At 47.0% G+C, this 17556-nt stretch overlaps 1 protein-coding gene across 1 annotated transcript in view; it reads left to right on the forward strand.

The window, feature by feature from the left end:
• Positions 1-3319: 3319 nt before the first annotated feature.
• The window catches only part of LOC101597894 (guanylate cyclase soluble subunit beta-2-like), a 69697-nt gene continuing 55460 nt past the window's right edge, over positions 3320-17556 (forward strand). Inside the window, exons 1-2 of the mRNA XM_045155537.1 lie at positions 3320-3325; positions 14378-14451. Of these exons, the coding sequence (XP_045011472.1) occupies positions 3320-3325; positions 14378-14451 (80 nt within the window). The remainder of the gene's footprint in view (positions 3326-14377; positions 14452-17556) is intronic.

The following is a 17556-nucleotide window of genomic DNA, read 5'->3' on the forward strand; positions in this document are numbered from 1 at the left end:
TTGGTATCTTTGTCTTTCATGGGACTATGTACACACAGCCAGCCTGAGCCCTTCCGTGGTTTGAAAACATGCCACTGGCTTGTTTGAGAGGATGACTTTGAATGTCTTTGAGGCTGGTAATAAATTGTAAGGCCTGGACTCTGTCTGGTGGATCTTGGTTAGTATCTACTGGGATTTGAGATGAGTCAAACATGTAACAGTCAATTCAGAAAATCAAGTTGACTTGATTATTTCTTTTATTTAAATAAAATCTTTCTTAAAACTTACATGTCCTTTTTTGAACTCCACTACCCTTTGCTGAATTCCTTCTCCCCCTTCCCTACTATTCTCTCTCCTTCTTTTTTGAGGTAGGGTCTCCTTCTAGCCAAGGCTGACCTGGAATTCACTATGCAGTCTCAGGCTGGCCTCGGACTCACACGCGGATGTGACAAGATGTGGTGTCCAGCCAGTGCTCCACCTTGCTTTCCCTGCCATGGTGAGACTTCCCTTCAAGACTGTAAGCCAAAATAAACTCATTCCTCCCCTCAGGTAAGGTAATTGTACAGATTCAAATTTTAGAAAGACTTTATAAAATTCCCAAGTGGAAGAACACAGCACTGTGTAAAGATGAGGAATGGGCCATAGTTCTATATTAACCTTCCCTCAGATCTTGGTTATATAACTTTATGACATAACTGCTGTGTTATGTAGAGGATGCACTTTTGCCCCTCAGCAACTCCTGACTTGAAGGAGAGAAAGAGAGGTTGAACTCAGATCAAACCATACAGAGCTCTGCTGCTGCTTTGAGCATCTCTCTACCTGCCTCTGAGAAGGCAGAAATCTCATGTAGCCTGAGATTTGGGGAAGGTTTTGATGCAGGCTTACAGTATTAAAAGATAGAGTTAAAACTCGGAAGAAAGTTGCTGAGGGCTGACACTGCATGTGGGGAAGTGGCATGGGCACTCTTGATACCAAGGAGGATCTGATCTCGAGATAGAGAGGGTAGAGGTGAGTGCAGAGCTCTCAGGAGAGGTGGTAAAGTTGGAGGGAGAGGTGAGGGAATCTCCAGGAAAGGGACAGTCTGAACTGTCTGTCCTCAGGAAGCTACACTTTCATGCCCTTCATCTGCTCTTATCTGACACTCTCATCAGTTTCTCCATCCTTTTGAGTTCTCTTCTCAGGGCATAGCATTCACGCTTAGAATTGGCCAGGTGTGGCAAGATCCAACTCTAAGGGTAGATCTTGAAGCTCACCTATATCCAAGGGGACTCTTGCCTTCAGCCAGAGATGCTGACATCGTACAGACTTCATGGGTTGCACAAGATGCCGACACTGGGTGGACTTTCTCTCAGGGGAGATATGGAAATATCTGCATTCACCCATTTGTTTGCCATTTGACAAAGCGCTGGGCACTTGCTCTAGACCTGTGTGTCTGGGGTCATCATATAAACAGAGCTTCGCCTGACCATTTAGTCCAGCGCAAGGGACACACATTAATCAAGGGATTGCAAGCTGATCAGGATGGTGGCGGGGGTGGGGAACTGTGCAGGAGGCCCTTGATTTCACTGAAAGCTTGTCATGGGGAAGTCTGAGTAGTCAGGGGATGTTGGCTTGGGGAAATTTCATGCAGCTCTCGTGGCTTCATTTTCCACAATGCTCCACGGTCATCTATTCCCCTCTCTTCCTCCCTTCAAAAGACACTTCCATTAGATCGTGAGTTCCCCACATGGGAGAGCTTAGTTTCCCTGTTCAAACTGTCCCCAGTGCCTGGAACCACCAATAAGAACTTGCTGATGTACTGACCGACAACTTACATGAGTGAACAAAGTTTGTTACCATGTCCTTCCTTTCTCTCTCTCCCTTGCCTTCTCCCCTTATTTGGGATGGGGTCTCATGTAGTTCCATCTGACTCTGAACTTGCTATGTAGTGAAGTATGACCTAGAATTCCTTTTCCTCCTGTCTCCATCTCCCAGATGCTGGGGTTACAAGTGTGTGACATCCCACCAGGCTCCAGGAAGCAAGAGAGAGGAAAGGAGCTGAGGTCCCACAGTCTCCTTTGAGGGCACATCCCTGATGATCTAAGGCTCTTCCACAAGGGCCTTCCCCCTAAATGTCTACAGTATTTCCTGTAGCACAACCCTGGGGAACCAAGCTGTTACCACATGGACTTTTGGGGACCTTTGGCATAAAAACTGCAGCAGATGGGCGGAGAGCTTTCTGCAGGCCTCCATCCGGTGGTCACAAGTGGGAAATGAGATCTGTGTATGAAGTCAGGGGAGTGGGTGGGTCTAGAGTGTATCCTGGGAGCAATCAGTATAGAGATGTAACCGGAAGCCATGGGTGATAAGTCATCAAGCTACCGAGTGAGACTTGAGATGGGGAAAGTTGGACGAGAAAGGGGGTCTGGAGCACTTGAGTGACATTAAGAGGAAGGCAGAGAAGGAACTAACCAGGTGGCAGGAGAAGCAGGCTAACAAGCCATAGGGAATCTCCAAGGATGGGAGGATGGAGCGCAGATGGCGGGAGGCAAGGTGGTACAGGGGTCCTGCAATGCTGGCTGGTGAGGCTCGCTTCAGGGAATCTAAGGGAGGCTGTTTCGATTTTGATTAAGCACGGGGTTGTGCCATCCGGAGACCTCAACGACTCTACTTAATAATACCCTACCTTATTTCGCTGTGTCTAAAGCCCATGCCCTCCTGAGGGTAGCTGAGAGCAGAAGGGGAGCCCCAGATCTTTATGTCCCTTAGGTACTCTGCCCCAGTCCTGCATGGAGTGCAGGTGAGGAGGGACTTCCAGTCAGGAGCACTCCTTTATCAGTTACCAAGATGCCCCAGGCTTGTCCGAGCTGTAGATCTAAGCCCTGACTACATGACAGATGACTGGAGCTGTTCAGGCCTTACTTTACTTTACAAAGGTAAATTGGATAGGATTGTAACAGTTATTGTTTATTATTCTTATTGCAATTATTGTTGCTGCTGTTATTTTGATTTTTTTTTTTTAAATTTTGACAGGATCTCATGTAATCCAAGTTGGCTTCAAAATAGATATGTAGATGAGACTGGCCTTGAACTTGAGACCCTCCTGCCTCCACCTTCTGAGTGCTAGAATTGCTGGCATGTGTCATTATGCCTATCACCACCGCCATCATCATCATGAGATGACACCAAGCTTGCCCTCAAACTCGTGATCCTCTCGCCTCAGGCTCTGTGTGTTATCACTCCCATATTAGGAGGACAGGTGTGAGGTGACACACCTGGATGTGCTACTTCTTACGGTGCCACGGCAGGATTCAGCCACTTGCCACATGCTCAAGCGCCTGTTCTACAGGGCTGATCGACCATGGTCGTAATGAAAGAATGTTCATTCGCTATCATGCAAGATATTGGGAAGTTTTACCGCACACATTCAAAATGGCTATGACAGGGGACATCCTAAAATGTCACGAGCATCACTACAGGAAGAGTGATCTTCTAAGAGAATCATGTTAGAGAAGATGGCAGTGAACCAGTTTGTGGTAAGAAGTGGTTTTGGATGGAGTCAGTCGCATGTCTGCCTGCAAGCTCAGCGCCTGTACCCACTGCATGGACCACCCTGGATGTGTCGCTTGCCTGTGCCCGGCTCCCTGAGAGGAGAATAGGGCCCGAACCACAAACTGCAGAGGCTGGAACACAGTGAGCACAGTGAGTATTATAGCCACTACGATTGCCAGACTTTCAAAAAGCATCGGACACAAGTGACAGTGATGTGACCTCAATGGACAACACCCCGCACCTCCTCACACTCCCCCTCCCCCTCCTCCTCCTGACATGTCTGCTGCGCCTCCTTATGTACCCCCTCCACCCCTTCACACGCCCTGTCTCTCCTGATCTATGGTCACCATATTACCTGGCTTGCCATTGGCTTCTCCCGATTTTTATTAAACGTGAAGGTGGGTGGCTTTGGTTTCTAAATGCACCCTCGTAGGAGTGTCCTGGTGCTGTTTGCTGTATTACCATCTATCTTATTTGCTTTCCAAATGTAATATGTAAAGGCAGACATTCACATTGCAGTTACAAGATGGCCATGCCTGCCGAAGCCTAGAGCTACAACTTATGTGGAGGGCTGCTGCGATCAGGTTCGCATTGCTGGCGGAAATCACCTGACCAAGAGCAGCTTTTGGGCGGGGGGTGGGGGGGAAGGGTTTATTTTGGCTTACAGACTAGAGGGGAAGCTCCATGATGGCAGGGAAAAGTTACGGCATGAGGAGAGGGTGGACATCACCGCCTGCCAACAGAAGGTGGACAATAGCAACAGGAGAGTGTGCCCAACACTGGCACAGGACAACTGGTTATAACAACCCTAAGCCTGCCCTCAACTATACACGGCCTCCAAGAGGCGTTAATTCCCAAATCTCCATCAGCTGGGAACCTAGCATTCGGAACACCTAAGTTCATGGGGGACACCTGAATCAAACCACCACAAGGGTTCTGCCATGTGGAGACTTTCTCATGCTCAGTGGAGCCCTCCCTCTGAGTCTCGCTCCTCGACATGGTCAGGATTTGCTGGCCCCGGAAACCACACACTCTGGCATCCCTTCCTGGGGACCAATTAACCACACAGCAGCCCGTTTGTGTGAAGGCCTTTGGGCCACAGGGTGGCGCTTGGAACCCAACAATCCCTAGCCCTGAAAATTTTAAATCCAAACCGAAAAGCGGACATCCACATTCACTGGACACTGGCCCTAAGGATACACAGATGTCCGGTCAGTAAGCCCAGCTGGTCACATGGAATCACATGGCGTTCGTTAGCAGGTTTCCACACTACGGGAAAGCTTTAGTTCTCGTTGGTTCCTGGGTTCTAAGGCGTTCCACATTCATAGCCTATTTTCTTCTCAAGGTTGAACGGAAGCCCACATAGAAATCAAAGCGTGGCAGGTGGGAAAAAAATGGGGGGGGGGTGTTCCAGATAATCTAGAGAATTGATTTTCCTGAAAGGGGACTGTGTGTGTGTGTGTGTGTGTGTGTGTGTGTGTGTGTGTGAATATCACCTTGCTCCACGACAGGCCTGAGCTGCTTCCAGAAAAAAAAGAGAGCGATTGAGCCCTCCCTCCACCTCCATTCCCCCTCCCCCTTTGGGGCAGCATAGAATATGGCCTCTAGGTGAAGGCCAGCTCTGACCCCAGCTAATGCGAGAGCCTAGGGGAGCCGCTTAACTTCTTGGTGTTCCCAGGTTTTTGTCTTTCAAGTGGGTTAATGATAATAGGATCAGTGTTACAGGATTGTGGCAAAGAGGAATGAAGATTAGACAGAACCAAATCAAGTCACCCATATTCTCGCCTTTCCCCACACCAGTAGAGGGCGTTGTACCAGCTCGCTGAGGCTGAGAGGAGCGCTTTACGTGAGCCGTTATTCTCGCAGCTGATTTGACAAGGGGACAACGGGCACTTGCTATGATGAACATTTAGGAAAACAAACTACCTGGTCCTCTGGAATTGTTGTTTGGATGATTTTTCCTATTAAGTCATCCCCAAGTTTCTGCAGGCTAAAGTTCCTAATAAAGTTGCAATTCCTCAGAGCAATCTGTGGCGACTTTGGCTTTGAGTTTTGCTTATTGGGGTGTGTGTGTGTGTTCACATGGGTGTGGCTGCACAGGGATGCTCACGTGGATGAGTGTGCACGTGGAGGCCAGAGAAAAACCTTGGATGTCATCCTCGGGTGCTATGCTGTCCACAGGCTGTCTCTCATTGGCCGGAAGTTTGCCAATTAGCCAGTGTGCACCAGAGATCGTCCTGGGCCGCTCCCCAGCGCTGGGATGACAGATGCATACCACCATTCCAGGCATTTTACTTGGGTTCTAGGGATGCAACCCAGGTTCTCAGTGCTTGTGGGATAAGCTATTTACCAACTTAGCTATCTCCTAAGCTTCTTTCTCCTCCTCCTCCTCCTCTCTCTCTCTCTCTCCAGGGTCTCAGAAAAAGAAGCACAGACTAGACAGAACTCATCATCCTCTTGCCTCAGCCTCCCTAGTACTGGGACTTCAGGTGCGCAACCACCCCAACTCACTTGTGGCACATTTTTTGATTTGTTTTGTTTTAGAGATGGGGTCTTGCTATGTTGCCCAGTCTTGGCTGGAACAATATTCTCCCCTCAGTTTCCCAGGTAGATGAGACCACAGGCAAGCCCACCTGTCCCTGGCACATGACCACAGCCCTTCCCTTGGCCAAGTCGTCAGCACCCGATGCCACTTTCAGTGGGATGTTTGTCATACCAGGAGAGCTAAACCAGTGAAATTCAAGTGAAACTGAACACCGTTGTCATTTTTTTTTTTTATTCCCTGGACGTGAGTGATGGAGGTCTCCCCCCACATAGACCAGTTGGCATCCCTCATATGGAAATTTATTCCTTATTGTGTGTCTGATGCACAAAGTTTATGTGCTATACTAACCTTTTCTTTGTTGTTTGGTTGGTTTTTCGAGGTAGGGTTCCACTCTAGTTCAAGCTGACCTGGAATTCACTAGGTAGTCTCAGGGTGGCCTCGAACTCATGGCGATCCTCCTACCTCTCTGCCTCCCGAGTGCTGGGATTAAACGCCTGGATGACCTTCTTGGTAATTTAGCTAGTCTGATCAGCCAAGGAATAGGTCCTGCTCTTGTTTTGGCAGAAATTTTCAGTGCTACAGTCAACAGAATGAGAGTTCCAGGGACCCATTAGGCCTGTATGGGGTGTGTGTGCGGGGGGAGGGGAGGTAACCCAAAGGGCCTCTTGGAGCCTCGCAAGTTTAGCCTCAGCCCCTCTGACCTGGGAGGGCAGCTGCCCGAGCAGTTGTAGACTTGGCTGGAAGCCAAGAGGGTCACATGAATCCCTCCACAAGAGGGCTCTCCAGTAAAAGGAAGGCAGCTATCTTCCTACAAATGCAGTCAGCACACGCAACCAAACCACATCAGGGTGAGATTTTCTTTCTAGAGCCTTGACCTTGCATCCTCCCTCTCATTTAGCTCCTTAAACAATAACAACTTACGCTGGTGACCTCTGTGCGGTAGCTTCCCCACGGTTCTGTGGAAAATAAGAGGTTTGTGTTTCCCTTTGTACATTGCGCAGAAACTGTCTTGCTGGGTCTAATTACGTGTCATCCAAGACGTATGCAAAGAAGCTGTGTTTAACATACATACGTCTCATTTGGAGAATGGTCTGAACTCGGCGCATCAAACATGAGCTCAAAGTTAGAAAGGCCGACTCAGCAGTACGTCTACTGTTGGATTCGGGGTGTGTAACATTTAAAAGCCAGGTTTAACGATAGTGATAGTGACAGCAGCTGTAGCTGAGATGATAGGGGCTAGCAGAAAAAGGGCACCAGGAAGCTTTCTAAAAGGATGGAGATGCTCTGAATCTTTATTAGGATGTGAGTTAATATTTCTCAGAACCCATGGGAGTATTCACTTAAAATCAACAAAAGTAAGGTTTTTTTTTTTTTTTTTTTTTTTTTTTTTTAATCCTTTAAAATGACTATCACAGCTTAGGCAGGAAGGCCCATGATGTCATGGAAGAGGGAAGGGTATTTCCAAACAGTGACAGTTCCTCCCTGGCTATTTATGCAATTGAAAAACATGAAATGTCAGCCAATTTTCCAGACAGCTTCGAAACGCAGGACCCGTTTGCTTCATGCATACACTGTCTGTTTCTTTGCTGGTGTTTATAGAGTATTTACAGAGAGTAGTCCTTTGGGTGGCAGCTGTAATTAGGGAAACTGGCAGAGAAAATTAGCACATACCATAAAAGAGGGTTAATTACTCCTCTGCCATATACAATATTACTATCAAATGGTATTCACTGAGGAATCCAACTGGTTTCTCCACAGTGGCCCTCGTCATGGGAAGATCCTCCCTTCCTTGTGACCCCCGAGGATGAAGCTGCCACGTTCCACGGGTGACGTGCCATATGGTACTTAAGTCAGAATCAAAATGAGCTTGTCCTTTTTGTGTGAGATGCTGAAATTTATTAGAAAATCAGAAAGCCTAATTTCCAGCAAGTTTCTGAGACCTACCATCTGCTGCGTGAAAAAAAAAAAAACAGTGTTTTTTTTTTTTTAACCATTTGCTTATTGTGAAATGGGAGAGTGTGGGTGTATGTGGTTGACAAAATGGGGAGGGGTTGGGGCCTGGTATGAGAAAGCCAGAGCAAGCCCACTTGGCAGGGCACAGACAAGAACTGTCAGCTGAATGGTGGCAAAGGCTTGGGAAGCATAATTATGGAAATCATCTATTCTGGAGACTGGTTGTTTTTTTTCTTTTTTTTTTTCTCATCCTGAACACATGTCCCTTCTACATGGGATTCACAGAGCATCTAGCTTTGGAAAATACCTCAAAGCCCTGTTTCAGAAAGGGGGGGCTTCAGCAAGCCCCTGCCTCTCTGAGTGTTCCGTCTCACCACGTAGGAGGTAGCAAAAATGAGGACTGATATGATGGAGATGGAATTTCAAAGGGGATAGTGTGGGGAGGGGGAAGGGAGGGTATTACCATGGGATATTTTATATAATCATGGAAAATGTTAATAAAAATTGTGAAAAGAAAAAAAAATGAGGACTGGAGTAGGAAGAGCTCAGAGATGTGGGTGCCAGGAGATGGACAGGAAAGGGCTCAACAGGACACCTTGCCCAAGTTGGGGGAGACACAAGTGGCCCACGTGCTTTCAGGAGGGTGTCCTGTGTCTAGACACTCAAATCAGTGACATGTTTCAGCTTCTGTCATTGATAAGTTCATAATCACGTTCTTAACCACAAGTCACATCTCTGTAGTGGACTGCCACACTTCAGCCCGGTGAGGGGGTAGTCTACCATACCCTTCCCTTGAGTTTATTGTGTTTATTTATCTGTACTCCCAATTTTACATTGAAGTTGCCAGGTCTGTCAGAGCTGCCTCAGGCACCATTCATGAGCTCTGGCTAGTGACTGGGTTTTCTTTCTCTCTCTCTCTCTTAATATGTGATGGGTGTTCATATGTGTGCAGATCCAAGTGTATGTGTGTGTACATATATATGTATGCAAGCCAGAGGACAGATTTAGGTATCATTCCTTAGGAATGCCATCCACCTGTCCCCCCTTTTTTTTGGGACAGGGTCTCTTATTGGCCAGGAGCTCACCAATTAAGCTAGTCTGGCTGGCCAGGGAGCTCCGGAATCTTCCTGTCTGTGCCTCCTCTGCGCTGCAATTACCAGTGCATAGTCAGTATTTCTATTTGGGTACTGGGGATCAAACTCCAGTCCTTATGTTTGCAAGGCAAGTATCTTATTTATTTTAGGAGCTATCTTTCTAGCTCCTGGATTTCGCGTCTTTTATTGCAAGCAATACTCAAGAAATAGCATGTCTGGGTCTGAAAAGGAACAGTGGGTACCACTCAACAGCATTATGGGGGTCAAGCACTGGTTGAGGAAGGTCTTTCCTGGATGCTATTCAAACTGGTTTAATTAGAGACCCCTCGCTGGAAAGTCTCATGTATGAAGCAGTCTTCCGACAGGAGCCTAAGAGCATCTCCAAAGCCAAGTTCAGGGTTCTGGTAATGCACTTATGGCCTGACCTTCTGGGAACAGGCCTGGCACACTTAGCTCATGGCATCCTCACAAGGATGACGTCACGCAGACAGACGCTTGGGTGAAGGGATGAGTGATTTGCAGGCATTTTGGCCTCTACCTCATCCAGTTGTAGAAAAGAATCAGACCCAGCTAACCCCTCTGAAGGGCATTTGAAGTGGGAATCAATGGAAAGAGATGATAAATGCAAGGTTCCTCCAAGATACTCAAACCGCCCCTCTCCAGGTGACGGACCAGTTCTGTGATGCTGGGCTGCTCTCTGCTCCCCCGGGCATGGCTTCGGCGTGGGCAGCATGGCTCTTCTGGTGCGTTGGTACCTCTGGGAGACGCTTCAGGTTGAGCTCTCAAGAGCTTAGCATCTGAGATGAGCATCCCTAGGCAAGTCCTGCTCACTCCCGTCAGGAACAGGCTTGTACTTTTAATCTCTGGTCGGCTGAGGCTTCAGCAGTTTCTTTCCTGTGTGGAGGCCTGTGATTCGTTACTGATTTCTCTGTGGAGCATCCCAACCACTACAAGACCAGCTTCCAGAGATGCTGTGGATCCAACAGAAGCGCTGGATTGGGAGCGTCACTGGGCACCATGGTAAGCAGCTCTCGGGGACCTCTGTTCTGATCCCCCAGCTTCTATTCACTGAGCACCTATCAATGTATGGTTTTTTTTTTTTTTTTTTTTTGAGGCAGGGGGTCATGCCAGACAGACTTGTTTTGAACTTTCTATGTAGCTGAGGATGACCTTGAACTTCTGAGGCTTCTGCCTCTACCTCCCAAGTAGTGGGATCGGAGGAGTGCACCGCCATGCTTGGTTTATGTGGGGTTTTGAACACATTAGGCAAGCACTCCACCTACTGAGCTACATCTGCAGTCCTTCAAGAAATATTCTTTAAGAGGCGTAGCGCACAGCCTCTTGAGCATTTGTGCTTCTATCTGTCACGTCATTTAGCCCTAGGGTGAAGGGTCCGTTTTGATCTGCAGTTTTCAGATGAACTAAGTGAAGATGAGTGTGGTTTGGTGAAGGGCCAGTGTCAAAGCTGAATGAGGGGCTGGAGAGATGGCTTAGTGGTTAAAGCGCTTGCTGACAAAGCCAAAGGACCCAGGTTCCATCCCCCGGAACCCGTGAAAAGTCAGACGCACAAAGTGTCACATGTATCTGGAGTTCGTTTGCAGTGCCTGGAGGCCCTGGTATGCCCATTTTCTCTCTCTCTGTCTCTCTCTCAAGTAAATAAATATATTTTTTTTAAGTGAATGGAATTTGAGGTTAGCAGTGAACTCTCTTCTTGGTCTGTCTGCAGATCCATTATAACCCCATAATAGTCTTCCAACAGAGCAAGTGTCATTATATCCAGTTTATTTCACCAACAGGCTGGGTTCAGAAAGGCTGGGCCATTTACTCAGAGACACACAGCTCTAAGGCACAGAGACAGAAATCATTCAGCTCTAGAGCCCTAGATTTCTCCTCTAACCTGTACCACAGTCAGTGGGTCTGGCTATAGAATCATCTTTTCAGGAGAAAGGTTTGGCTAACCCTTAGCCTCTTCAGATGCTTTGACAGTTCCCATGAACGGTGACATTTCTCAGGTACATCACAGGTAGGACCAGGTACATCCCCTACCCCAAAGGCTTCAGGTAAGACCGGCCAGCAGAGTCCCTGGCTGTTTCTTGGTCTAGTGCTTATACCAAAGTGTTACACAACTTCAGTGCTGGCCTGTCACTCTTGTCCATTTGCACCAGGCCCTTGAATGTATGATGAAGGTGTCTTTCTGAGAATCCCCTGGGGCTGTCCGCAGCAAGCGCCAGGCTCCACTGGGCATGTTCTATGGGTCAGCCTGTCAGTGGCTTCATCCTGCTCTTCTCACAGCCAACGCCCCCTGATTCCAGTAAGAGGAAGAAACATTTTTATGCTCCTATTGTTTTCTTTTTTTCAAGGTAGAGTCTCACTCTAGCCCAGGCTGACCTGGAATTCACTATGCAGTCTCAGGGTGTCATTGAACTCACAGCGATCCTCCTGCTTCTGCCTCCTGAGTGCTGGAATCAAAGGCATCAATTGATGCTTTTTTTTATCATCCAGCATCTATCTATTATCTTTCTTTCTTTTTAGTGCTGGGGCAGAACCCAGGGCTTTGCGCCGCTTTGCAAGCCCTCTCTCTCCCACTGAGCCCAGCCCAAGCTGAAGGGTGTTCTCATCATTCCCAGAAGCTGAGAAGACTTTTTTATGACATACAGGTGCAGGGACTGCAGCGATTTGCTCTATCAACTCTGGGCACTGTTGAACACGAAAGACGAAAGTTTAGCCACTTGTCTCTCTGACCTGAATTCATCAGTCCAAGGTGCATCAGCCCACAAGCTTACATCCTAGAAGCAGATGACAGAGTTATAATCCAGGAGCAGACTGCTGGATGACCCGTGCCTCAGTTTCCTTTGCTGCACACCAGTGAGTGTCCCTAGTCACTGGGAAGTAGATTGTGGGCATAATGGTTTCATTTGAGCTGGTATTCTTTTTGCAAAGATTAGTAGGATTAAATAATTACCGTCTTTGTTAACTTGGATTGATCTGAAATACCTGCAATATTTAAAGATTTGTGGGTTTGTTTTTTTTTTAGGAATTCAGACTTGAGGCTTCAACAGAGTACTTGTTTATTCAATAATTGCTATTAAATGCCCACTATGTACTAGGTACTGTCTTGGTACATAAGTCAAAATACAGGTAAATGACTCTTAAATCCTCATCCTAAAGACCTTATGATTTAGCAAAGTAAAGAAGGAATGCTATCCGTTCCAGGAGTGCTGGCTGAGTTTAGGGAAGGGTCGCAGGTGTTGGGTGTGGTGAACCGTCGTCAGCAGGGGTATGGATAACATGAAAGTAAGGGAAGACAACTCTAGAGTGTGTGTGTTGGTGCCTGGCTAGGGTGAGGGCATACCTGGGTAAGGCATAAACATGACATTGTCATGGGATGCTGGGAATACAGACAGACAGGACACATGCTTGCTTCCAGGATAGAACTGAGTGAATGTAGTGTTCTTGTCCCTTCAGCCCGGGACCCTTTCTCTTTAAAAAGTCCTACCATGCAGGGTGTGGTGGTGTGGTCCTGTAATCCCAGCACGTGGCAGGTGGAGACCGGGCGATGAAAAGTTCAAGGTCATCATCCTCAACTACATAGTTATTAGAGGCGAGGGTATTTGCACATGTATGTGCCTGTGAGAGTCTGGGCTGCATGGGGCTTTGACTCACAAAAGAAAAGAAAGAAGAAAAGAAAAAGAGAATGAGGAGAGGGAGACAGAGGACGAGAATGCTCTACAAACACCCAAACATAAACAATAAACCATGAGCCTGAGGTCTGGGGGTCAAAGGAATACTTCGCGTGGAAGAAGTTGCTGGACTCAGATCATGTGGTGCTTTCAGACAGAATCCACTCATCCACAAGCCCTGGTGTTAGGAAGGCCTCAAGCTGAGGAAGGTGGGGAGGTGGATTTTTGGGGCGCTCACAGACCCTGTCTGTGGTTCTGATCAGCGAACGAGTGAACCCAGGAAAACAGTGGTTCCCCTGGGCTATCTTTTGTGGGGGGCAGGGTGGTAGAAACGGGAGACAGGGTCGCACACATGCTCTACCCTCTTTGTCCCGTCTTGTCATTTACTGATTTTTGTGGTACCAGGGCTTGAACCTAGGGCAGGTGAGGCAAGTCCTCTGCCCCCCATCATTCTACCTTTCTTAACTGCTGCGTTCCCAGTATTTTCCTCCACTCTTTCCTCCTGAACACACATCCAGAACTAGATGTATTTTTATAAAGAAAAACAGAATAAGAATGTGTCTTTCCACTGTCAGGAAGTCCGTGCCCTTCATCTCCTCCAGGTCTAAACACCCCTTTGCCACTCTCTGTCACTCTTCAGTGAAGAAACCCTTGTTCAAGATGGGATTCCAATGAGAAGGAAGCACCTCTCTCTCTGTGTGTGTGTGTGTCTTTCTCTCTCTGTCTTTGATTTTTGCTTGTGCGTATAATATGGTGGGGAGGGTATTTGCACATGTATGTGCCTGTGAGAGTCTCTGTATTCACCTGCAACAGGTGAACTACCTGGCAGTGGCCAGAGCAGAACATCTGTCCATTGCTCTTCCTCCTATTCTTTTTTAAAACATTTTTATTTTAGGGAGTAAGAGACAGATGGAGAGAATTGGTGCACCAGGGCCTCAGCCTCTGAAAGTGAACTTGTGAACTTGACACTTGTGCCACCTAGTGGACATGTGCAACCTTGCACTTGCCTCACCTTTGTACACCTGGCTTACCTGGGATCTGGAGAGTCAAACATAGGTCCTTAGGCTTCGCAGGCAAGTACCTTAAGTGCTAAGCCATCCTTCCAGGCCTCTTCCTTCTATTCTTCTTTGAGCTGGAGCCTTACTGATCCTAGGGTTTGCCTTCCCCCGCTCCCCCAAATTCCAGCAATTCTCAGGTCTCTGCTCTCCCATAGGACTAGGGTGATGCATAGGCATTCCACACCCAGCTGTCTATGTGGGTCCTAGGGATGGAATAGAGCTGTGTCTCAGGTTTCCTCAGACCCTTATGCTTGTGCAGGAAGAAAGGATCTTCTGAGCGTGCTATGATCAGAGACCTAGCTCACGTGCTTCCTGTCGAAGCCTTGGGCCAAGGATTGCACAGGCTTCCCTCCATCCAGAACGAGTACAGCTACTTAGCAATTAGAGAGGGCAGGAAGGAAAAGCTGCATCCGTTTCCCCAGGGGGGGGGGGGGGAGGGTGCCACACCCCTTCGCAAAAGTCACCCCAAAGTAGGAAGTCCAGGGCTAGGATTTCACACTTCATCCCACATTGTTGTCCCTCTTGCTTATGTTCTAGTGTGGATTTATCAACGCCTGTCTGCAGTCTCTCATGATAGAGAAGTTTGGGGAAGAGACCTGGGAAAAACTAAACTAAAATTTCTTAAGGAAATATGATGTATCCTGGTGTAGCAGTTACCTTCTTGTTAACGGGGCAGAACCCCCAACCAGAAGCAGCTTATGGGAGGGAAGGGATTATGTCAGGCTTGCTTTGGAAGGGAAGATTCATTACGATGGAGAAGGCACGGCAACCCGCTCATATCATAGATCAGCAGCAGAGACAGAAGTCTGAGTGAGTTCTGAACACACAGTGGGCTGGACCAATCAGCCCCAAGGCCTGGCCCTAGCAACACATCTCCTCCAGCAAGGTTCTGCCTCCCAAGGCTCCACCAGCCAGGACCAAGTAGGAAGTTTCATCACCCACATTTGAGGCTACCAGGGACATTTTACATTCAAGCCATCACATCTGGTAAGCCTCCAGGTTTTTTTGTTTGTTTGTTTGTTTTTATGGTTATAATATTTTATTGCTTTATTGAGCCCATTAGTTGAATAGATCATTTATAATATTATAATTCTCAATGTGATTCACTGACCTAGAGAGGGAGATCAGCGTAAGTGCCTAAAACAGACCAAGTAAATACAGAAGAGACTTGACAAACCATATTGGCCTTCAAGAACAGGGTCTCCAAGTTAGTAGTTATGTGCATGAAGCTTGCTTATGTTTCATGAATGAACTCTTATTTGCTGACTTCGTCCCTCCCTCCCTCTCATTCTCTCCTTTCCTTACCTCCCTCCTTCCTTCTTTCCTTTCTCCCTTCTTCCCTTCCTCCTTTCCTTCCTTTCTTCCTTCCACAGGGATTGAACCAAAAGCCTTGGGCATGTTAGGCAAGCAATCTAGTTTGAGCTGTACCCCCTCACTTGCTGTTTTGAATCACTGGACAGAAAGCAGCTCACTCCTTAAATGATAATGAAGATGCACCACTGAGCTGGATCCCTTAGGTGTTTTTTTTCTTTAGCTAATTTGTACTTTTCCCTTCCTACCCAGCAGCCTCTTCCTGCTGTCCTTTCCACCGCTAACTAGTCTCCTCCCCCTGTGGATTCTGGTGCACTGCCTGTGATTGGCTGTTTTCTTGAAAGCGCCAAGCTTCCCGGTGTTAGAGGTTGGAGTAGAAAAGTGTCAGAAATCACCTGGTCCTGTGAAGAAAGAGGAATACAGACATAAAGAAAGATGATTGGCTTCCTCAGTTAATCAGTGACATGTAAATTAAAGCAATTAGGTACTGCATTGCCTATTAAATCTCCAGAAAATTTAAATGATAATAACCGATTCTGGTTAAGTTGCAGGAAAAAAAAAAATGGGTAATTACTGATGGTGTTGCAAATCAATGCAGCTCTTTTGGAGAGCAATTTGACAATATATTCTAAAAGCTCTGAAAATTAGCACGTCCTTTGAAGTCATAAGTTCATTATTAAGAATCTCTTCTCTGAAAAGCACACACTCCTACATATATCCACAGGTGCATAAGTGTACAGAAACATGTGATGTACCTTTCTGTCTACTCATTTTTTACATATGTGTGTGCATGTTTGTGTGTGTGTGTGTGTGTGTGTCTGTGTGTGTGTGTGTGCAGGTGAAGGTCAGAGGACAACCTCAAGTTCATTCCTCAGCAATGCCATCTACCTTTGTTTTTATATATATATATATATATATATATATATATATATATATATATATTTTAAATTATTTATTTATTTATTTGAGAGCAACAGACACAGAGAGAAAGACAGATAGAGGGAGAGAGAGAGAGTGGGTGCACCAGGGCTTCCAGCCTCTGCAAACGAACTCCAGACGCGTGCGCCCCCTTGTGCATCTGGCTAACGTGGGACCTGGGGAACTGAGCCTCGAACCGGGGTCCTTAGGCTTCACAGGCAAGCGCTTAACCGCTAAGCCATCTCTCCAGCCCCCATCTACCTTTGTTGAGACAGGACCTCTCATTGACTTGAATCTTGCCATTAGCCGAGACTAGCTGGTCAGTGAGCCCCAAGGATCTACCTGGGTTTCCAGCTTCCAGATACTGGGATTACAAAGGCAGGCCACTCTTCTTGGCATTTTTGCATGGGTTCTGGGGAATGAACTCAGGCCCTCTTGCTTGTGAGGCAAGTGTGTTGTTGACTGAGTTTACTGCCCAGCCCCTGGCCATCTACTTATAAGGAATAAACTACAGATTCAGTTTTCTGGGTTCAAAAACCATTGAACCCACAAACAAATAGCATGATGAAAGAAATTTGTATCCTTGTATGTGATGCAATCAAAAACGGAAAGAAACAAACCAAATGAACATTTCTATAGCTACTAAGTAAATCACACAAATAAAAACAAGTAGAAAAACAAAAACAGACAAGCAAAAGGCCAAAATAATAACCTCATAATTGGATTATATATTTTTTTTCTAACACTTACTTACCTAGATTTTCTTTTACTTTTTGTTTTTAGCTCCGGGGTTTTTCTATATATTTCACTGTTTTTTCCACCTCTTCCCTCATACCCCAGTTTTTCAAATGGAATAGAGCTGAGAATGTGGTAACTCCCCTTCCCTGCCACCATGGGGCTAAATGGAAGCAGAGCCAGGTATAGTCTGAGTCAAGGCCCTTGAGGTAGAGAGGCCACAGTCCACGTAATCCACCAGGACACACTTGAGGCCGGGCTGTCTCATTCAGAACTGTGTGTCTGTGGCAACTGTGCGCTTCACCTCTCTGCATCTCTGAGTCTGGATGAGAGGGGAACTGCAAATCTATCTTCTGGGGTTGAGGAGGAGATGGTTGAGGGAAATGATCTCTCCACCGAACCTCACTTGAATGAAGTAAACACTGTTGGCCCTCCTCTGATACACAATGGTGACATGAGGTAGACAGAGCTTTGACATGAATAGAATCTGCTGCCGGTCAGACAACTGCCTTCCAAAGGCTCCCTTTTTGCCCAGGGGAGACCAGCTTCCAAAGGTCAGCATGATTTCATGAATGGCTTTTTCTTTCAACCTGGGCTCCATGATGCTTAGTGTGGGTCACCTTGTAGCCATTCCTAAGGGAGCCTCATAATTGCTGCTGACCAGGTTGTGAGAGGGAGGGACTGATTTTTGGCCCATGAGCCTTGTACCACCTCATTTCCTGATTAGGACGCAGCTTGGTTGTCGCTAATCA

This window comes from Jaculus jaculus, chromosome 7 (assembly GCF_020740685.1).
Source record: "Jaculus jaculus isolate mJacJac1 chromosome 7, mJacJac1.mat.Y.cur, whole genome shotgun sequence".
In the NCBI taxonomy this organism is placed as follows: Eukaryota; Metazoa; Chordata; class Mammalia; order Rodentia; family Dipodidae; genus Jaculus; species Jaculus jaculus.